Here is a 22111-nt window from a genome sequence, read left to right as displayed (position 1 = left end):
ATTTAAAAAAAGTTTGTTTTTTTTTTAATTTCCGTAGGATTTCGGGGAACAGGTGGTATTTGGTTACATGAGTGAGTTCTTTAGTGGTGATCTGTGAGATTTTGGTTTTGGTGCACCCATCACCCAAGCAGTATGCATTGAACCCAATGTGTAGACTCTTATCCCTCAGCCCTTCGCACCCTTTCCCCTGAGTCCCCAGAGTCTATTGTGTCATTCTTATGCCTTTACAGCCTCATAGCTTAGCTCCCAGTTATGAGTGAGAACATACGACGTTTGGTTTTCCCTTCCTGAGTTACTTCACTTAGAATAATAGTCTCCAGTTCCATCCAGGATGCTGCAAATGCCATTAATTCATTCCTTTTTATGGCTGAGTAGTATTCCATAATATATATATGTATACATATATATACCAGTTTCTTTATTTTTTATTTTATTTTATTTTTATTTTATTTTATTTTATTTTTTTTGAGACGGAGTCTTGCTCTGTCACCCAGGCTGGAGTGCGGTGGCGCGATCTCGGCTCACTGCAAGCTCCGCCTCCCGGGTTCACGCCATTCTCCTGCCTCAGCCTCTCCGAGTAGCTGGGACTACAGGCGCCCGCCACCACGCCCGGCTAATTTTTTGTATTTTTAGTAGAGACGGGGTTTCACCGTGGTCTCGATCTCCTGACCTCGTGATCCGCCCGCCTCGGCCTCCCAAAGTGCTGGGATTACAAGCGTGAGCCACCGCGCCCGGCCACCAGTTTCTTTATTGATGGACATTTGGGTTGGTTCCACATTTTTGCAACTGTGAATTGTGCTGCTATAAACATGCGTGTGCAAGTATCTTTTTCATAGAATGACCTCTTTTCCTCTAGGTAGATACCCAGTAGTGGGATTTCTGGATCAAATGGTAGTTCTACTTTTAGTTCTTTAAGGAATCTCCACACTGTCTTCCATAGTGGCTGTACTAGTTTACATTCCCACCAGCAGTGTAGAAGTGTTCCCTGTTCACTCCATCCACACCAACATCTATTATTTTTTGATTTTTTGATGGTGGCCATCCTTGCAGGAGTGAGGTGGTATCGCATTGTGGTTTTGATTTGCATTTCCCTGATCATTAGTGATGCTGAGCATTTTAAAGAAAGCATGCATGAACGAGGAAACACTTACACTACCCTAGTGATGACCATTAGGTTTTATCATGGTCAGCAGCTATGGGGTGTGTTGGGTTTTGAGTCAGTGGGATGAGGAATGAGTGAATTATATCACAGGCAACTACATGGGGACGGGAAGTTTTAACTAGGCCAAAGGTGAAAGGGTATGGCTGGGTTTCAGACAACTTATGCCAGACCCAAAAATAGATGCAGAGACAGCAACTATATAAATTTATGGCATCTGGTGTTGGTATTTTCACAAATTGTGTTCAATTTATGAAAATTCACTGAGAGGTAAACATTTAGCTTATGCACTTTACTGTCTTTGTTTTATGCTTCAGTAAAACATTTATAAAGCAGCTTCCTCTCCCACCATAGCTCCCCAAACCCCTGTTCCTCTTTTATATAAGCAAGCATAGTTACCAATTTCTTACCGATAACCAGATAGCCATTCTTTTTTCATGGCTATATAATATTTAATTATAGAAGTGTGCCATAATTTATTATTTTTTTTGAGACAGAGTGTCACTCTGTCGCCAAGGCTGGAGTGCAGTGGCACGATCTCAGCTCACTGCAACCTCTGCCTCCCGGGTTCAAGTGATTCTCCTGCCTCAGGCTCCCGAGTAGCTGGGATTACAGGTGTGTGCTATCATGCCTGGCTAATTTTTGTATTTTTAGTAGAAACGGGGCTTTACCATGTTGGCCAGGCTGGTCTCGAACTCCTGACCTCAGGTGATCCACCTACCTTGGCCTCCCAAAGTGTTGGGATTACAGGTGTGAGCCACTGCACCTGGTCCATAATTTCTTTCAATTTTTATTTATTTATTTATTTATTTATTTATTTATTTATTTATTTATTGAGACAGGTCTCACTGTCACCCAGGCTAGAGTACAGTGGCACAATCACAGCTCACTGCAGCCTTGACCTCCTGGGCTCAAGCAATCCTCCCACTTCAGCCTCCTAAGTAGCTGGGACTACAGGAATGTGCCACCACGCCTGGCTAAGTAGTTGGGACTACAGGTGCGAGCCACAACACCTGGCTAATTTTTGTATTTTTTTGTAGAGACAGGGTTTCACCATGTTGCCCAGTCTGGTCTTGAACTCCTGAGCTCAAGCAGCTCTCCTGCTTCAGCCTTCCAAAGTGCTGGGATTACATGTGTGAGCCACCACCCCCAGCCTATTTTTAAAATTCCTTATTAGTGGAATAGATATAAATCAAAGTTATTATTAAAGCAGCTGCATCTGGAAAGGGATGGAGGGAAGAAGGATTTAATTTTATTTGTAATAATTTTGTTCTTTAAAACATACCTGATAGTTTAGGACTTCTGCTTCTGAGAAGATGATATAGACATACTTTTCTCCATTCTATTTCTGTAGAATTGATAGTAACGAGCCATTGCAGTCGGGATCTGGCAGCAGAGGCTGTGTGTGTGTGTGTGTGTGTGTGTGTGTGTGGTCGGAGAAATGCTTGAGAGGATAACATCCGATTTAGGAGTGGACAGGGTATGAGGACAAAGAAGTGGTAATGGGAGACCTTGCCTTTTTTTTCTTTTAATCTTTTTTGATAATACATTTGTGCATTATTTGGTCGTTCTCTTTAAATTCATTTTTAAAGGTAGAAGCAAATCAAGAGTGGTAGATGCTGTGCCAAGGAAAGTAAGGGATCCTAGGTTCGAATCCTGTGTCTGTTCGCAATTCGCTCCGCGACCTCAAACAAACGACCTCAGTTTCATCTATAAAAAGCTGGTAACCATCGTCAGTTGCCAGGCCATGAAGAGAGTCAACGGAAATAAGTTTTTATTCTAGGGCACCCGCTCTCTCTCAGGTAAAAGCCGCGCCCCAATCAGGTACTGCCGCGCCAGGGCCGCGGGACATCTCGGGATTTGTGGTCCACCCGGCGGAACTCGCGGTCCCGGCAGGCACCGCGGCGGCGGCAGGGCGACGTGGCGCGGCCGGCTGCGGCTGCGCAGGCAGGTGGAGCAAGATGGCTGTGGAGCTGGGTGTGCTGGTCGTCCGGCCCCGGCCCGGAACCGGGCTGGATAGAGTGATGCGGGCCCTCCTGCTGCTGCTGTGGCTGGCGACGCGCGGAAGCGCGCTCTACTTTCACATCGGAGAGACGGAGAAGAAGTGCTTTATTGAGGAGATCCCAGACGAGACCATGGTCATAGGTGCGGGGGCGGGGAGGAAGGGGCGAGTTTGGAACGTGACCGTGGTCTTGGGGCGGGGGAAGCGAGACAGTCAGCTCTCTAGAGCCGGGAGGAGACGGCCTCGCCGTGCCCAGGCGGTCGCGGAACCCATGCCACCTCGCGATCCTCTGACCTGGGCTCGCCCTGCTTCCCTCAAGGAAACTACCGGACGCAGCTGTATGACAAGCAGCGGGAGGAGTATCAGCCGGCCACCCCGGGGCTTGGCATGTTTGTGGAGGTGAAGGACCCAGAGGACAAGGTGAGCCAACCCCCCCTTCCTCTCCGCCAGCCTCTCAGGCGGGCTCTGGTACTTCCTCTTCTAGTTCCTGCATCTGCTAAAGTGGGAGAGACAGTTGATGTTGTGGGAATATCCTAGTGACTTGCGTGACCCTGCCAAGTTAGTTACCTTCCCGGAACCAGTTTCCCGGTCTGTGAAATAGGCGGATTAATTGTGGTGATAAAAATCAAAGAGTTTTGTCAACTCTTAAAGTCGTCCAGACTTTAAGATTTCACAGAACATGATACTTTCCCCACAAAATGAGCAGCTTTTAATCTTCACAAGTAAGGATATTAAAACGAACGGCAAAACCCTTCAGCTCTCACCTTCTGTCACTTTTCATTAAAAAACAAACTCATGGCGGGGTGTGGTGGCTCTTGCCTGTAATCCCAGCACTTTGGGATGCCGAGGCGGGTGGATCACTTGAGGCCAGGAGTTCAGGACCGGCCTGGGCAACCTCCGTCTGGCAAACCCCAGATGGAGGTTTTTTGTATTTGTAAAAATACAAAAAAAATTAGCCGGATGTGGTGGCACACACCTCTAATCCCAGATACTTGGGAGGTTAAGGCACGATAATCGCTTGAACCCGGGAGGCTGAGGCTGCAGTGAGCTGAGATAGTGGCACAGCACTCCAGCCGGGACGACAGAGTGAGACGCTGTCTCAAAAACAAAAACAAAAAAGAACCCCCCAAAAAACAACTCACACCAAAAAAGTTGAAAGGGCATGAGCTATAAAGGAAAGCCCTTCCCAAGAGCAGTCAGTCACTTGCCACCCTGGTGTCAGACTCTCAGACTCTAAACACCTGCCGCAGAGAGTTCTCACACAAGCATATGGCAACAGCTGCTGAGCAGCTTTGAATCTTTCAGTGTGGTGAGGTGTGAAAGGCTGTGCCTGTCAACTTTTGCAGTACTTAGCGCCTTAAGCACTGTTTTCCTCCATTCCCATCCCTACCATGATACTGACTGAAGCTTGTTACCTTCCTCCAGGTCATCCTGGCCCGGCAGTATGGCTCCGAGGGCAGGTTCACTTTCACCTCCCATACCCCTGGCGAGCACCAGATCTGTCTTCACTCCAATTCCACCAAGTTCTCCCTCTTTGCTGGAGGCATGCTGGTAAGTGGGCCCATGTGAGACTTGCAGGTTTCAGCCTTCATCCTTTGGTGAGGACTGGGGGACCCGTGGTGCTGTGGGTGTGAGAGGATTATGTCAGATTTTGTGTCTCCTAAGAACACTGGGTTTCCAGTGGATATCCAGCACACAGTGACTGAGCTCTTTGTATACGCTTCACTCAGAGCACCAGCCCAGGCTTAATACTTGCTTGTGTGCCCAGAGCCCCATGGGGCTAAGACACTGAAGAGGGCCCAGTCTGTTGGCTAAATGAACAGATGAAGGAAAGTCGGGGATGAGCTGTCAGTCTCTGGCAGGAAGATGGAGCAGGGCTACCAGATTTCCCTTCTCTCCTTTGTCTGCAGAGAGTTCACCTGGACATCCAGGTAGGTGAACATGCCAACGACTATGCAGAAATTGCTGCTAAAGACAAGTTGAGTGAGTTGCAGCTACGAGTGCGACAGCTGGTGGAACAAGTGGAGCAGATCCAGAAAGAGCAGAACTACCAGCGGGTGAGTGACTGGGCCAGGAGCAGTGGGCTTCTCCCTAGAAGCTGCCCACTGGCTCAGCCAGGAATTTCACATTAAATTCATTCTGAGACCCCCAAGGGACTTACCTGCACTGCACTGTAGGTCGTGGGGCGGGTATTACTAACTGCACCTTGTAGTTGAGGATACAGACTCATAAGAGGCTGTCATTGCCCTAAATCACAGCTACACACAGAATGGCACAGTAGGATTTGATACCAACACCTTGGGTGCTGTTTCAGTGAGTCCACATGCTCCCAGGACCGGGGTCTCAAACTTACCGGTGACCAGGAACCAGAGAGTACCATGAATGAATCTGTGACCTTAAGGACTAGTAGGGCAGTGACCCATCTAAACAAGCACAGCCACTGTTCAGTGTCACCTGGAGGCCTCCTTGCAGAAATACCAGCCCTGGGTTTACAGATATTCCATTTTTTTCAAGAGAAATAGGATTTTTATGTGAACATTTTAATTTATTTTTTATTTTTTTTCTATTACTGCTGCACAAATTACCAGTGTTTTAAATGTTGACAGAAGACTGTGCACTGTGTGAGCCCAACAAAACATACATAAAGGCCAGATCCAGCCCCCAGCCTGCCAGTTTACAGCCTGTGCCCACCATCTTCAAGGAGCAGTCTGGGAGACATAGGCAGAGGGCTTAGGGCAGGTCCACTCCTGTGTGCTCCAGGGCAGCTCTGCCTCGTGGGGTGATACCGCAACTACCTTACCTCTCTCCCAGGCACCAGGGCAGGACTAGGTGAGGGCTATGCCTGACAGATGAAGAAACAGACTTGGGAGAACGAGTAGGTTGCCTGAGGGTAAAGATAGTCCCCAGGTAGAGTGACACTTTGCAGGCACTTGGCTGGAACCTGGGCAAAGCTGGCTGACCTTGGGCATCCTCTTGGTCTGGGAATCCAGCAGTTATAGCAGCCCCAGCCAACTCAGGCTCACCTTATATTCCCCTACAGTGGCGAGAGGAGCGCTTCCGGCAGACCAGTGAGAGCACCAACCAGCGGGTGCTGTGGTGGTCCATTCTGCAGACCCTCATCCTCGTGGCCATCGGTGTCTGGCAGATGCGGCACCTCAAGAGCTTCTTTGAAGCCAAGAAGCTTGTGTAGCTGTCCCAGGTGTCACAACCCATCCTCCCAGGCTGGAGGAGAAAGGACCTCCTGGAACTGACTTCTTCTGTCAGGAGGACTGGTTTCCAGCCATACCTGTTCTGGAAGGGAGAGGGGCTGGAGGCACCCACAGGCACAAGCTGAAGGCAGCAGCTTGGCTAGTACTGAGCAGGTGGTGGGGCAAATTCCTGCCCTGTCTCTCTGGCCTCTGGGCCCTTTGGCAGTAATCACCCAGGGGCTGGTAAAGCCCCTCCTCTTGGCACCTCAGAATCACAGTGTTACTGATCAGGGATGTGAGGCTGCTGTTGGGGGTTGGGGGAGGGGAATGGGCAGGCAAGCCAGTCTTCTGTCTTCCTTTGCTAACTTAGGGTTTTAAGCAGGTTGGGGTATGGTGCCTGTCATACCCACCTGCCACCCTGGGAACCTCACTGTTCTCTCTTTCAGCCTAGACCTGCTGATCCAGGGTGTGTGTGAGTTGAGGGTGGGTGGAGGGGTTTGCAGTATGGGAATGTGGCCCTGCAGTTGACCTGAGCTGCTTCACATGGTTGTCCATTCTGGGGCTTAAAGAACTGGGACCAGGCCAAGTAGAGGCCTTGGTGCTGGTTGGGGTGGGGCCTGCAGAGTCTTAGTTACTGATTTCATTTTCAATAAATTTAGGTTTGTTACATGAGTTTCCCAATAAAAAAAAAATGACTTCTTGTCCAGTGCAAGTTACTCAATCATCAGTGGGCATAACTGCAAGGTGCTTCAGAGAATGTCAGTTCTTCCAAAGAGCAAAGCACTTCACATTCCAAAGTGAATTCCCACCAGTCAGCTTCATTCTTTCCTTCTCCAGGCCTTCCTGTGGCAGGGAATAGTGGGTTTGTCCAAGATTACACAACAAGTAAATTGGGCTGGGGCTCAAATCTATACCCTTTCCTCCGTGCCAGCTCTCTGGTGAAGTTCCCTCTGTTTCTAGAGTCAGTAAGCAGGATTGTCATGGATGCTGCCAGGAAGTGCCTGGTAAGGAGGTGCATTGAGCAGAGGAGTGCTACAGGACAGCCACCCTGGGCTGGCAGGGACAAGGATGTTGATGGGCTAAACCAACAGCAAGTGATTTCAACCAGGATCATGAAGGAGAGGAAGGATTCTGCCGGAAGGAGATGGCAGGACAGGGGTGGTTGCAGAAGTGGAGGCAAACAGCTGGAATGGAGGTGGATGGGTATTTAGTTTCAGCTGCAGAGGGTGTTGTGAAGAAGCTGGAAAGGAAGGTTGGATTAGAGTTAGAGAAGCCTCGAGCCCCAGGTAAGCGATTTGGACATGCCCACCTTTCAAGAGGGGCTGCAGGCACCCACAGGCACAAGCTGAAGGCAGCAGCTTGGCTGGCTTAATACTGAGCAGGTGGTGGGGTAAATGCCTGCCCCCTCCCTCTGGCCGCTGGGCCCTTTGCAGTAATCACCCAGGGGCTGGTAAAGCCACTGAGAGCCCTATTGGCACCTCAGAATCACAGTGTTACTGATCAGGGATGTGAGGCTGCTGTTGGGGGTTGGGGGAGGCAAATGGGCAGGCAGTTTTGAGAAGAACCTTCTGACGAGAAATGTGAGGGAGGTTACAGCAGTGTGTGAGAAAGAACGGGAAGAAGGAGACAAGTTTGGGGGCTGCTTCCCCTAATGGGATGATGCAATCTGGGCTCATGCTGCCAACTAATTCTTCCACATGAAAAAAAAAAGTTTTTTGGCCGGCCATGGTGGTTCATATCTGTAATCCCAGCACTTTGGGAGGCTGAGGTAGGTGGATGGCTTGAGGCCAGGAGTTTGAGACCAGCCTGGCCAACATGGTGAAACCTCATCTCTACTAAAAATACAAAAAATTAACCAGGTGTGGTGGCGTGTGCCTGAAATCCCAGCTACTTGGGAGGCTGAGGCAGCAGAATCGCTTGAACCCAGGAGACAGAGGTTGCAGTGAGCCAACATCGCACCACTACACTCCAACCTGGGCTACAGTGAGACTCTTGTCTCAAAAAAAAAAAAAAAAAAAAAAAAGCCGGGAGCGGTGGCTCACGCCTGTAACCCCAGCACTTTGGGAGGCCGAGGCGAGCAGATCACGAGGTCAGGAGATCGAGACCAACCTGGCTAACACGGTGAAACCCCGTCTCTACTAAAAAAAAATACAAAAAATTAGCCGGGCGTGGTGGCAGGCACCTAGTCCCAGCTACTCGGGAGGCTGAGGCAGGAGAATGGCGTGAACCCGGGAGGTGGAGCTTGCAGTGAGCTGAGATCGCGCCACTGCACTCCAGCCTGGGCAACAGAGCGAGACTCCATGTCAAAAAAAAAAGTATTTTTAAAGAACAGCTTTAAAATTGCAGAAAAATTGTGAAGATTTTCCCTGTTATTAACATCATGCATTACTTTATCCAGACTTCCTTAGTTTTTACCTACTGTCCTTTCTCTGTTCCAGGATTCCACATCACATTTAGTCACTGTGTCCCCTTAGGCTCCTTTTGGCTGTGACAGTTTCTTAGACCTTCCTTGTTTTTGATGATTACTTGACTGTTTTGAGGAGTACAGGTCAGGTGTTTTGTACAATTTCTCAGCTAGGATTTGTCTGATGTTTTGCTCATGATTAGACTAGAGTTGTGTGTTTTTGAAAAAAGACCACAGGCTGGGCATGGTGGCTCATGCCTGTAATCCCAGCACTTTGGGAGGTAGAGGCAGGCAGATCACCTGAGGTCAGGAGTTCGAGACCAGCCACCAACATGGTAAAACTCCGTCTCTACTAAAAATACAAAAATTAGCCAGGCGTGGTGGCAGGCGCCTGTAATCCCAGCTACTCGGGAGGCTGAGACAGGAGAATTGCTTGACCCCGGGAGGCAGAGGTTGCAGTGAGCTGAGATCGTGCCACTGCACTCCAGCCTGAGTGACAGAGTGAGACTCTGTCTCAAAAAATAAATAAAACAAAATAAAAAAGTGAAAAGAGACCAGAGTTGAAGTGTCATTATCAACATGGCTCTTAGCTGGATATCACATTTAAAAATTAGATAATTTGGGTTTTCATTTGAGATCTGATTTCTTGAGAGAGTGAATCTGACAATCTGAAGTAGGGCTTCATCCTGATGTGGTAACAGCTAACCGGATGGAGCCCTTTAGATGGGCTGTGCATTGGCCAAGATTCTGGCGTAGGATGCAGTGCCCTGGGGGAGTCAACAGGAAGGGGAATGGGTGGATTATATACTTCCAGGTTTACGGGGTAAAGGGGTTACTGGGAATGATTCATTTCCCACCCATGGTGAAGTTATCTCTGGAGCAGAGTGATTAAGCTCATAGATTGTGGGGAAAAAAACCAAAAACCCCAAACCCATAGATTGTGCAACCAAACTACCTGATTTGCCTCTCTGTGCCTCAGTTCCCTCAACTTTAACTTGGGGATAAGCACCTACCGACAAGGGCTACGTGAGATAACCCTCATGTAGTAAGAACTATTAACAATGACTGGCACATAATAAGAACTTAATAGATGTTTGCTATCTATTAGGAAACTTAAAGTTTGCCTGGAAGAGCAGAGGAGGTCAAGTCTAACAACTGCCGCTTTCTTTCCCCAGGTAGGAGGCTAGCAGGAGGGGTAGGGGGGGCTGGGGGTGAGGGGGATGGTTAAATTACCACGCTGACGGGGCAGATATGGGAACTCAGTCTCCTATTCCCTTCTTCAGTTCTCAGCTCCACCAAAGTACCCTTTTCCTGAATGACAGCTGTCATTTATATGGCGTTGAACTGTGTGCCTAGCGCTGCACAAGTGTTTGCACTTTCTCCTTGAATCCCCACAGCTACCATATAGAATAGGAGCCATTGATATACCCAGGTGAGGAAACAGATGCAGAGATGTGGCTTGGTCAAAACACAGCTGAACTGGAAGAGTCGAGTTTCTTTTTCTTTTCTTTTTTTTGACGGAGTCTCGCTCTGTCGCCCAGGCTGGAGTGCAGTGGCGCCATCTCGACTCACAGCAAGCTCCGCCTCCCGGGTTCACACCATTCTCCTTCCTCAGCCTCCCGAGTAGCTGGGACTACAGGCACCCGCCACCACGCCCGGCTAATTTTTTGTGTTTTTAGTAGAGACGGGGTTTCACCGTGTTAGCCAGGATAGTCTCGATCTCCTGACCTCGTGATCTGCCCGCCTCGGCCTCCCAAAGTGCTGGGATTACAGGCGTGAGCAGAGTTGGGTTTCAAATTCAGTCAACTTGTCTTCAGAGCTCGGCTCCTAACGCCCGCGCGGGCTGTCAGCTGAACTCAGCGCCGAGCCGTGAGCTTGGCTTTGCCCCTCCAAGCTTGCGCGGAGAACTCGCCGCCTGGGCCGAGACGGGGACCCCGGGACGCTCCCGCCTCCCCTCGGGAAGAGGACGGAGACGCAGGTTCTCCCCGAGCGCTGGTTTGGGAGTCTGGACTCTTAGGTCCAGTCCCAGCCCAGTGATTTGTTGGGAGGTCCTGGGCCTCTGGACTTCAGTTTCTCGGGCTGTCAGGCGGGTCCCGGGGCGGCTAGGAAGGAGCCGCCCAGAGAGGGAGGCGCGCCCGCGCTGCTCGCAAGCAGAACCTTGGAGGCGGCGGCTCCGGGAGCTGGCGGCGCGGCCGGAGCGGCGTACCCGGCGGACCGGGGGGCGGGGCGGACAGGCCTGGGCGGAGCGGGAGGCGGAGGCGCCGCGTAGGCCCGGGAGGCCGGGCCGGCCGGGCTGCGAGCCCCTGCCCCATGCGCCGCCGCCTCTCCGCACGATGTTCCCTTCGCGGAGGAAAGCGGCGCAGCTTCCCTGGGAGGACGGCAGGTGAGCGGCGGCGGTCGGCCCGGGCCCCGTCCTCCCGGGCGCCGCTCCTTTCTCGGCTGCCCGCGGAATCTGGGAACCCGAGGCCATCACGTCTCCATATCTGCGGGTCTCTGTGACGGCGTGTGGTTCTCCCTGTGGGTCCCTGGCGCTCTGTTCCGGTTTCTGTCCGTGTGGGTCTCTGCCTCTCCCGCCCTCCGCCACTCCCCGCCCCCTCTCTCCCTTTCCGCGGCACTCGTTCTTCCCCCAGCACCTTCCCCCCCACCCGTGGGTCCGTATTTCTCCATTGACTTCCCTTTGTGAGTTTCTGATCCCCTCTTTGCTAGTCTCTCTCGTTCTGTGTTTCGTTGTGTCTGTGTTTCTCCACCGGCCTCCCTCTATCTGCTTGCGGGTCTCTGACTCCGCTGACCTCTCACCATGGATTTGTGTTTCTCAATTTGTCTCTGATGCCTGAGGGCACGTATTCCGTTTCTCTGGTCTCTGCCTTCCTCATCACATCCATATACCTCAGACCCTACCCTTCCTCCTTAACACGTTCCCCCCATCCTTCGCAGGCCACCAGCAGAACCCACCAGACAGAAGCTCCGTGCTCTGCCTGGCTGGTCACTGCCTGGCACGTACTAGACACTCCTTGTACACGCATTAGTCCATTTCCTGTGCAGCTGTATTGGCCCTACGTGAAAGATGTGAGCTTGGCCCACACCTTAGCTAATTTTGTTCCTCACTAAAGCAGAATGGGGAAAGCGCTTTGACTGCCTCCATTTGGGGGGCACTTGAGATGTGTCCCTGTTAAGTCTTCTCACAGAAGACATGAGTGGATCTCCTCCTGGTGAATGACACCTCATTTCCTTCGTGTTTCTTAAGTACGTCAGGTGCCATAAGATTCTGGAATTTAGTGGCCACGGCTTGTACTTCTGGGGATTTTTCAGACTTGGTGTTGAAAGGAGAAGACAGGAATATAATAGCGTGGACTAGAGTTCGACTTGGGCAGGAGTCCTCCTTAATTATGTGAGCAGAGACCCCTGCATCTTTCTGACCGCAGCCTTTCCATCGCTGAGACAGTTATCACAGTACTGACTCTGCAGGGCTGTGTGAGGATTAAAGGACAGCATACATGTAAAGACCATGGCACTGCCTAGCACAAGAGGAGATGCCAGTTGTCTTCCAGTTACCTTTGCAGTTTTGAGGAGCTGTAACCAGAGCAGCTGAGGATTCAAACCTTGTAGTATGAAGGTTTGTATGAGACAAGAAAGGAAAGGTAATAGAGGAGCATTTCTATTTCCTGATCCCTTTCCATAGCTGTTTCCAGAGAAATTTACTGATGTCAATTCTGTGCTTTTGACACAGGTGGTGCAAAGATCCACGCAACTGATGCAGACTAGTGTAGCTATCTAGTGTAGGCTCTGGAGCCAGCCTGCCTGGGTTTGAATCTGCCTCTTACTAGCCTCGGGCAGTGATTGATGAGGGAGACAAAGCTGCTTCTGGCCTGCCCCTCAGAGCCAGGGTGGCCTGGGCCTGGGAGCCGCTGGGACTGCAAATCTGGCTTGCCACCTGGGAGCACCAGGAGCAATTGTTCTCAGTGTCCACTGTCCTGAGGAGTTGGGACTCTGGGTTCAATTCAGTTGCTCAGCGGTTTGTGCTCTTAGAGCACAGGGTGATGCCCATGGGGACGTGCTCCTCATAGGAGAGGGGAGCAGGGCCGAGGGAATAGCGTGTGGAAGTGCGCGGAGTACCCAGTCCATGCTGTTCCCCTGGATAATAGTCACTGCTTCTTCTCCTGAAGGTGGGATATCACCCCATATCCATCTCTCCAGTCTCTACCCTGTCCCCAGAAAAAGCCCAGAGGGCAAGGGAGAATCTGTAGAGGTTCCAGCCTTCCCAGACCACTCTCAGGACTGGGCTGTGCTCCTCCCCAGCTGAATCCACCACCACAGGATACTGGGGGGTAAGTCAGAAGCCTGGGGGGTATCCTACCAGGCCACCTCTCAGCTGCGTGTGGAACCTGGGCCTGGCTTCAAGGCTACTACTGGCTTCCAGGTTGGCAGTTTCTGTAGAAAAAGGGAGGAGTTGGTCTGGCTTTAGCGTGTGACTTAAAGCATGCCTTGACTGCTTTAACCCTTTCTGTAACTCACTTGGCAAGCTCTCTGCCGTCTGGTCTCTGCTTGCTGTGCTGGGGCCACAGATGAGAATCTGACATGGCCTGAGAAGCAAGGACACAAGGCATTATAAAAAAGTGGGAAGATGCCATGGGAATACAAAAGTGGGAGCGTTATGGGGGCAGGGGGCAGTGCTGGCCATGACATTGGAGTTTGGCTCTGAAGGATCAACAGGGGTCCTCAGGCAGATAAAGAAGGACACTTCAGGCAGAAGGAGCAGGCTGTGTGAGGGCTGGAGCAAGAGGGAATATATCAAGTGGAGAAGCTCCGAGGCGCCCAGCATGAGAACATGGGGCGAAGGCTTGGGAGCACCTGGAGTTGGGGCCAGGTCATGGAGGGCTTTGACTGTCAGGCCAAAGGGCTTGGCCTTTGTCTGGCAAACAGAGGAGGGTCATTCAGAAGATTGAAGGGGTCTGAGCAGAGCAAGGAACAGATGAGTGAGGAAGGATCAGAGGGGGACTTAGGAGATAGAATTTATTTATTTATGAGGTGGAGTCTCGCTCTGTTGCCCAGGCTGGAGTGCAGTGGTGTGATCTCAGCTCACTGCAACCTCCGCCTCCCAGATTCAAGCTATTCTTCTGCCTCAGCCTCCCAAGTAGCTGGGACTACAGGCACGCACCATCACACCCAGCTAATTTTTGTATTTTTAGTAGAGATGGGGTGTTACCATATTTGCCAGGCTGGTCTTGAGCTCCTGACCTCGTGATGCACCCACCTCAGCCTCCCAAAGTGCTGGGATTACAGGCGTGAGCCACCACGCCCGGCCAGGAGATAGAATTTATAAGACCTGATAGCTAATCGCTGACTCTTAAGATTGTGAAGTGGATTCCTTTGCAGATTACTTTGGGGAGAAGGTAGGGGGAGTACCGAGGAAGCTTCCCCCTTCATGGATTCCTCAGCTCCTGTCTCAGCATACTCAGGAACTTCAGAGGAAGGGCAAAGGAATCTGGTGAATTCTGTTTCTTTGTATTTGCTAACGAAAAGGCTGTCTCCTGGCATCACCCCAGTGTCTATGATGTTCAGCTGTTTTTCCAGTTTCTGAAATCAGTGCCTGTGCTGCACCCAGCCCTCATCTTTCTTTCCCTCTCCGTCTCCCATCTTTTATCACATGAGCTGCCTCTTGGACTAAAGGTTTGAGGCTCGTTCAGTGAACTGCCACTGACAGTTTGGGCCTTGCATTGCTTCGGGGGCACGTCTGATCTTCCCAGAGTAAACATTGGTCATTTTACCTGGACTAATGCCAGCACACACCCGTGTCTGGGTGGCCTTTCTGGTCATTCTTGGAAGCAGGATGGAGCCACGGTTTCTGCTGGGGTGGATCTATAGGGGAGTGGGTTTGGAAAGCAGTGGGTTGCATCTCTAAGGTGGGGACTCCTGTCATTGGCTCAGGACATTGAGCCACTGTCGCGGGGAGGAGCGCATACAAGTGACAGGCGCCTCCTCATCCTTGCCCTGAGCAGCTCTGACCAGAACTCAGTCACAGAAAGTGAGAGAGCACTGAGGAGGTGGGGCAGCTCTGTGAACTGGGCGTGGTTCAGAGGGCTTCCCAAGAGTGGGTGGCATGGGTTGGGTCTAGAGAGGTAAGCAGGATTCTGATGCATGGTGGTGGCATGAGCGAAAACATTAAAGTTGCTTTTGTACTAATTCCCAGGTGCTTGGGGTAGACCAGTTATGTGCAGCCTCCTTGTGGGGAGGCCAGAGAAAGGGTCTGTCAGAGGGCCAGCCCTGCCCTGCCCTTCTGACCCTGTCCTGCTCTTGTCCCAGGTCCAGGTTGCTCTCCGGCGGCCTCCCTCGGAAATGTTCCGTCTTCCACCTCTTCGTGGCCTGTCTCTCACTGGGCTTCTTCTCCCTACTCTGGCTGCAGCTCAGCTGCTCTGGTGACGTGGCCCGGGCAGTCAGGGGACAAGGGCAGGAGACCTCGGGCCCTACCCGGGCCTGCCCCCCAGAGCCGCCCCCTGAGCACTGGGAAGAAGATGCATCCTGGGGCCCCCACCGCCTGGCAGTGCTGGTGCCCTTCCGCGAACGCTTTGAGGAGCTCTTGGTCTTTGCGCCGCACATGCACCGCTTCCTGAGCAGGAAGAAGATCCACCACCACATCTACGTGCTCAACCAGGTGGACCACTTCAGGTAGCGCCTGCCCCCACCCTCTCCCCTCTTGGCGCCCCTTTCCTAGGCTCAGGCTTCTCACTCAGGGCCTGTGAGAGGCCACCTGGGGCAGGGGCAGGAGGGCAGGAGGTGGCAGACCCCTCTCATTGGGTGTGACAGGAATCTTTGGAGAGGGCCCTGATCTAATTTCCATTTTGAAAAGCTCACTGTGGCTGCTGTATGTGGAACGGATTATACCAGGGCAAGAGGAGAAGCAGGGAGACCAGTTAGGTGGTCACTGCTGTGGTCTGCGATGACAGTGGCTTGATGGCATGGTGGGGGGGGGGTAGAGAGAGGTGCTGTAGAGGAAGTCCAGACAGGACTCCCTGGGGATTGGCCTGGGGATTAGGGAAAGGGAGGGTCAAGGCTACGGCTTTAAAGTTGCCCACAGTCTGGCGTTATCCTAAAATCCCCGCCCTTACCAAAAACTGCTCCCTTCCATGACCACAGCCTGAGATCTCACCCACCAGCCCCCACCTCCTTTCCCTCTAGGTAACTCCCACTGGAAGATGGATTCTCAGCCCCACCAGCCTGATCTTCCCACCTTTTCAAGTCCCCTGGATCCGGATCCCCAGATCCCCCCACCTTTTCCCTGCCACCCTTCTTGTCTTTACTTCCTCCTTACCCAGCCTGGAGTCGAAGGTCCGCCATTAAAATCCTCTCTGGCACACTCCCTTAAGCCTCTGGCCCCTTGCTGCTGGCGTAATCCCAGCCTGATTTACTCCAGCTGTCTGCTCCACACCTGTACCTGGGCACTGGAGGGTATGGAGAGAAAAGACAACATGTGAGGCGGCCACGCTGCTGTCCCCATGCCCATGATCCCCCTGTGAGGAAGGCCCTCTGCCCTGCCGGGAGCCTCACTTTCCTCTGGTCTGTCCACTGCAGCCTTTAAAACCATCTATTCTCCTCACTCATCCCCCGTCCTCACTCTTAGCTGATGACTTTGCTTCCAATTTCAGAAAACAGAATGAAATGGAAGAGAACTTTCCCCAGTTCCCTCCACGACTCACCTGCCAGCCTCTGTGCACAGGGACTCAAGGCTGTCCCAGCTTCTGCCCGGGCTGACTCCCACCATCCCCATCCCTCAGTGTTTCCCCCCACCCCACAGCTGGCCCCTTCCTCTCCCTCTCAATCAGCGTTCCTCTCCTGGAGCATACCCGTGGGCACACACACCCTGAAGTGGCTCCTCTCTCAAAGGAAAAAGACTCCCTGGATCCCACATCCCTCGAGGCTGTCACCCTTCTCTGCTTTCTGGCAGACCTCCTTCCCTTTCTCTCCCCTCGTCTCTCTTGAACCCCTTCTGCTCAGACTCTTGCACCCACCATGGCACAGAGCAGCTCTCACTGAGGTCATCAGCCACCTCCACTCTGTTGGTCCAGAGGCCGTGCTGGGCCCTCATCCTGTGGACCTGCCAGCAGCATCTTCTTTCGTAAAATGCCCCTGCTTGGGGCAGCACCCTCTGGTCCTCCCTCTGCACTGGCTGGGCCCGTGTCTGTGGTTTCTGCTCATCTCCCCGAGCTCTCACCGTTGAGGAGCTCCTGGTCTTTGTGTCCAGCTTCTCTGGACTCGGTGCTTTGGCAGCCCCCCCTTTTCTAACTCCAGGTGTTCCTTGGGGCATCTCATGTCATCTCCCAGCATTAAACCACGTCTCTACTCTGATGATTCCTGAGGCTATTCCCTGGAGTTCTCTCCTGAACTCCAGGCTCAACAGCCCAGCCATCTACACAGTCCCTCCACGTGGTGGCCTCAGAGCTACTGCAAGCTTCCGTGATCACAGCTGAATTGCTGGTGGCCTGCCCTGCCCCAAACCTGTAGCTCTGTCCTCTTCTCCACGGGAATGGAAGCTCTTTGCTCCCATTGCTCAAGCCCAAAAGCCCGGGGGTCGTCCTCAGCCGCTCCTTCTCTGTCATATACCGCATCCTATTCGTTAGCAAAATCCATGTAGAATTTGTTAGCAAAATCCATCTTCTTGCTGTTGCCACTGCCACCTCCTGAGCTAGGCCACCTTCATCTTTTGGTCTCTCACCTAAATCATTGCCATAGTCTCCCAGCTGGTCTCCTTGCTTTCGCCCCTGCTCTGACAGTCTCTCCCAGCACAAGAGCTAGGCCGGTCCTGTCCAGGATAAGTCACAGCACACCTCTACCCTGCTCAGAGCCTCCATGGCACCCCATCTTACCCGAGTCAAAGCCCCGTCCTTCAGTGGCCCTTGGGCCTTGTGCAGTCACTGTGTCGCCCCCAACATCCCCTCCTCCACCCTCGCCCTGCCCAGCTGCCCGTTGTCTGCTCCTGCCTCCTGCCGTGGCAGCGCCGTCTCCCCTATGCAGAGCCCTAGGCACCCACTGCCCGGTGGGTCATCTCTTCAGGCCTTCAGGTTTCTGTCACTCAGTTCCCCTGGCCCTCCCTGATGGCCCCATAGAGGACAAGAGCCACCTCCACCCCCAGCAAGATCACCCTCTTTGCCTGCTTTGCTTTTCCCCCAGCACTAACCACTGCCGGCCACGCTTTGTGTTTGCTTGTTAGTTTCTGTTTCCTTCTATTAGGGTCTCAGTTCCTTGAGAACAGGGCCTGGTTTTTCACTGCTCTACCTCCCGTGCTTTGAATGGTTTCTGGCACATAGTGGGTGCTTAGTAAATATTCGTGCGATGAGTGGAGGGACAGCCCCACAGGCTGAGTGAAGTCAGTGCTGGGCCAGAGGGCAGCATAGGCACCATGGGGACCCCTGGGTGGGTGCTGAGCCCCAGGCAGTGAGCCCATGTGCTGCCCCTGCCCAGCCTTGGCCACCCTGCACAGGTTCAACCGGGCGGCGCTCATCAACGTGGGCTTCCTGGAGAGCAGCAACAGCACGGACTACATTGCCATGCACGATGTTGACCTGCTCCCTCTCAACGAGGAGCTGGACTATGGCTTTCCTGAGGCTGGGCCCTTCCACGTGGCCTCCCCGGAGCTCCACCCTCTCTACCACTACAAGACCTATGTTGGCGGCATCCTGCTGCTCTCCAAGCAGCACTACCAGCTGGTGAGGCCCAGACAGCCTGCTCTGCTCAGAGCCGGGAGCTCCCTCCAGGCTGCAGGTGGTGGGAAGGATGGGGCAGTGCCTCTGGGGCCCAGCAGATGGAGCCCTGCCCCAGCCTAGCAGGAGAACTTAGGAGCGCCAGAGTGCGAAGAGCAGGCGAGCCAGTCAGCCGCAGCAGCAGAACTGCTTGCAAGCTGGCTTCAGAAACCTGGGTGGTTAGTGGCCCTTAACATTGAAGAGTGTAGGGGGCGGATCAGGTGCACCTTGCCCACCTCTCAGACAGTGTCACCAGGACCCTGTTTCTCTGTCCATCTCCCAGCTGTCCTTCCCTGCACTGGGTTTATTGGCAAGGTGGTGGTTGTCACTGCAGTCTGTATCCATCTAGGCCCCGGTCTGGTGGGAGATGGGGCCCTTCCCTCGTAGCTCAGGCAGGAGTCCAGCAGTGAGCTGCACTGGCTCTTGATTGGCTGGCTTGAGTGCTGAGCCCACCCCTCAGCCAGTCACTGGCTGGTGGACGGTCAGGCAGGAAGAACCACGTGGCTCGGGCCTGGGTCTCCTCCTCTCCAGGCCATGGCAGGAGCCAGCTTTATGTCAATGAAGCCCCTGAGCCAGGTGCAAGAATGGGTGTCTGTCATGGAACCCTGCTACCCCTCTCACACACACAGGAAGAGATGAGGGCAGGGCCACCAGGAGAAAGGGGAATGGGGGAAGCAGAAATCAAGTAGGAGCTGGTGCTTCTGCCCATTGACAGTTCCCCAAAGAGATCCCCTCTGGCCAGCCAGACATTTTTGAGAAGGTGAGCATCTCACACAGGTTCACAGCCCCATGAGAACGGGAGAGGGACTGGGATGTGCTGCTTCCTGCCGCCCCCAGCATTGCAGAGGTGGAGGAACCTGTAAGCACCTGGGGCTTATTCAGAAGCGCCAGGGGAGAGGGGCAGGCACTCCCGAGCGGTAGGAGACCAAAGGCCCCCCCCGCCCCCCCCGGAAGATGGGCCGAGTGACGCTGCTTGTCTCTGTGTCAGTGCAATGGGATGTCCAACCGCTTCTGGGGCTGGGGCCGCGAGGACGACGAGTTCTACCGGCGCATTAAAGGAGCTGGGCTCCAGGTGAGGTTCCCCAGGCCCTGCCGCCACCTCAGCTGTGGTGGCTGCCCTGAGACTTTCTTCTGTTTCCTCAGATGAAGCTCCCGGGGTCTGGAGATGGCCCTGATTCTGATCCCTGCCCTAACCCTGCCCTGCATGGTCATCTAGCCGGCTCCTTGCTCTGTGGGCCCCAGTCTCCTCTCCTGCAGGCTGGAGTGCAGGCCCCTTCCTGTGGGACCTCAGGGAAGCTGGTGGTGAGGGCTGGGGCTCCAGGAAGGGCAGCCTGACCCCGACTTCCTTGGACCTCCCTAGCTTTTCCGCCCCTCGGGAATCACAACTGGGTACAAGACATTTCGCCACCTACATGACCCAGCCTGGCGGAAGAGGGACCAGAAGCGCATCGCGGCTCAAAAACAGGTGCTGGCAGGGCTCCTCATCGGGGATGGATAGGTGGTGATGTGGGGAGCCAGCAGGCCCGGGCTTTCACCAAGTTCTCCTTGGCCCAAATGGCCCCATCCTCCCCTGCTTGGCCCAGGTCAGTCGATGGGCATTCTGCTTGGGCACCGTGCCCTGCTCTGGTGGCTGCTGTGGGCACCCTGGGCACTGTGGGTCAGCCCAGACCTCAGGGTCCATGCAGGCTGGCAGGGTGGGGTGGGGGAGGCATAGCTGAAGGTGCCAGAATCCCAGCCACACCCGGGATGCAGGGATCCCACCCTCAAACAGCCCCTTCTCTAGGAGGCATATACATCCAACAGGAGACCCTGGCTCTCCTGCTTCCTAGTGGGGCGCAGCCCTGGGCAAGAGGCTTCACTGCTTTGAGCTATGGGTTCTTCCTCTCCAGTGGGGACCACAGGACCTCTGATGGCGAGGTTGTGTGGGGTCAGTGGGTAGCTGGCACCCATGCAGCCCTGAGTCCGTGCTCTTTCCTCCCTTCCTCCCCAGGAGCAGTTCAAGGTGGACAGGGAGGGAGGCCTGAACACTGTGAAGTACCATGTGGCTTCCCGCACTGCCCTGTCTGTGGCTGGGGCCCCCTGCACTGTCCTCAACATCATGTTGGACTGTGACAAGACCGCCACACCCTGGTGCACATTCAGCTGAGTTGGATGGACAGTGAGGAAGCCTGTACCTACAGGCCACATTGCTCAGGCTCAGGACAAGGCCTCAGGTCGCGGGCCAGCTCTGACAGGATGTGGAGTGGCCAGGACCAAGACAGCAAGCTACGCAATTGCAGCCACCCGGCTGCCAAGGCAGGCTTGGGCTGGGCCAGGACACGTGGGGTGCCTGGGTTGCTGCTTGCCATGCACAGTGATCAGAGAGAGGCTGGGGTGTGTCCTGTCTGGGATCCCCCCTGCCTTCCTGCTCACCCTACTCTGACCTCCTTCACGTGCCAAGGCCTGTGGGCAGTGGGGAGGGCTGAACAGGACAACCTCTCATCAACCCCACTTTTGTTCCTTCCTGCTGGGCTGCCTCGTGCAGAGACACAGCGTAGAGGCCATGCAGCTGGCGTAGGTGGCAGTTGGGCCTGGGAGGGTTAGAACTTCAGAAACCAGAGCACAAGCCCCACAGAGGGGAACAGCCAGCACCGCTCTAGCTGGTTGTTGCTGTGCCGCAATGTGGGCCTAGTATGGCCAGATCTTCTGATTTTTCGAAAGAAACTAGAATGCTGGATTCTTAAGTGGTATCTTCTGATTTTTTAAATGATAGCACCTAAATGAAACTTTAAAAAAGTATGGCAGGCCAGAAAAAATGTGTCGTGGACCGCTCACATGTCACTTTTGGCTGAGGAGCAAGGGGAGGGGTGAGTTACAAGCTGGCCAGGAATTGGGGTGGGGCTGGGACGACAAGTCCATGGGGGAGGAGAAGCCAAAGGCGTGAGGGTTCCTGTATCACCTCCACCCCACCAAGGCTTCTGGACAGCCCCCTGAATGCCCTTCTGACCACCTTCAGGCTCTCTCTGGGTAAGCTTCCTCCAGCCTCACTGAGACACAGAGGAGGGAGAGCGGCTGAGGAGATTCACCCACAGGACTGGAGAGAGGCAGGCAGGGCACTCAGCCAGTGCCTTGGGTCACGGCCTGAGCAGGGAGGAGAAGGGGAGAAGTGGGAGGATCCCTGTGGTGTTCCCTCAGCACAGAGGGATTACAGTGGTCACCGAATGCCCAGGAGCAGTGAGAAGACATGGAACTGGGGAGTGCACTCGGGGGAATCACTCGGAGGGAAGCCCAGAGCCCATGAGAGTGGGAGGCAAGGGACCCTGCATGTAGGCCACTCCAAGGCATTTGGCTGCCAAAGATGCAAGGCAGAAGGCAGAGGAGACCATCAGGCCCCAGTAATGTGGGTTTGTCTTAACACCGGGACACCTGGAGTCCTGAAGGAAGGGATTGTGGTCCCAGAGCTCAGGAAGGTAGAATCCACAGCTCTGGTTCAAAAAGACTTCTCCTCTGAGGATGATCAGGGCTGCTGTGTGCAGTTGTGTGGGTTGCGCACTGTGTAACCTGTGTGTAAGCCAAGGGATTTAAGCAGAAAGGGCTGGGGTAAAGCTTCAGGTTCAGGTGTTTAGTCCAGGGTCTTTGTGATCCTAA

At 53.6% G+C, this 22111-nt stretch overlaps 2 protein-coding genes across 2 annotated transcripts; both read left to right on the top strand.

The window, feature by feature from the left end:
* The first annotated feature begins 3059 nt into the window (after window positions 1–3059).
* Window positions 3060–7058, top strand: TMED9 (transmembrane p24 trafficking protein 9). The gene is made up of 5 exons (XM_030808429.1): window positions 3060–3304; window positions 3481–3581; window positions 4587–4712; window positions 5072–5218; window positions 6202–7058. The coding sequence occupies exons 1-5, from the start codon at window positions 3121–3123 to the stop codon at window positions 6349–6351; spliced, it is 708 nt and encodes a 235-aa protein (XP_030664289.1). The 5' UTR covers window positions 3060–3120; the 3' UTR covers window positions 6352–7058.
* Window positions 7059–10981: 3923 nt separating this feature from the next.
* On the top strand, window positions 10982–21274 carry B4GALT7 (beta-1,4-galactosyltransferase 7). Its single transcript, XM_012505063.2, has 6 exons — window positions 10982–11136; window positions 15054–15416; window positions 18226–18451; window positions 19473–19556; window positions 19845–19949; window positions 20475–21274. The coding sequence occupies exons 1-6, from the start codon at window positions 11087–11089 to the stop codon at window positions 20628–20630; spliced, it is 984 nt and encodes a 327-aa protein (XP_012360517.2). The 5' UTR covers window positions 10982–11086; the 3' UTR covers window positions 20631–21274.
* The last annotated feature ends 837 nt before the right edge of the window (window positions 21275–22111 follow it).

This window comes from Nomascus leucogenys, unplaced genomic scaffold (genome assembly GCF_006542625.1).
Source record: "Nomascus leucogenys isolate Asia unplaced genomic scaffold, Asia_NLE_v1 Super-Scaffold_3019, whole genome shotgun sequence".
Taxonomy (NCBI): domain Eukaryota; kingdom Metazoa; phylum Chordata; class Mammalia; order Primates; family Hylobatidae; genus Nomascus; species Nomascus leucogenys.
Note: the sequence above shows the minus strand (reverse complement) of the source record. Positions and strands in the feature narration are given on the sequence as shown.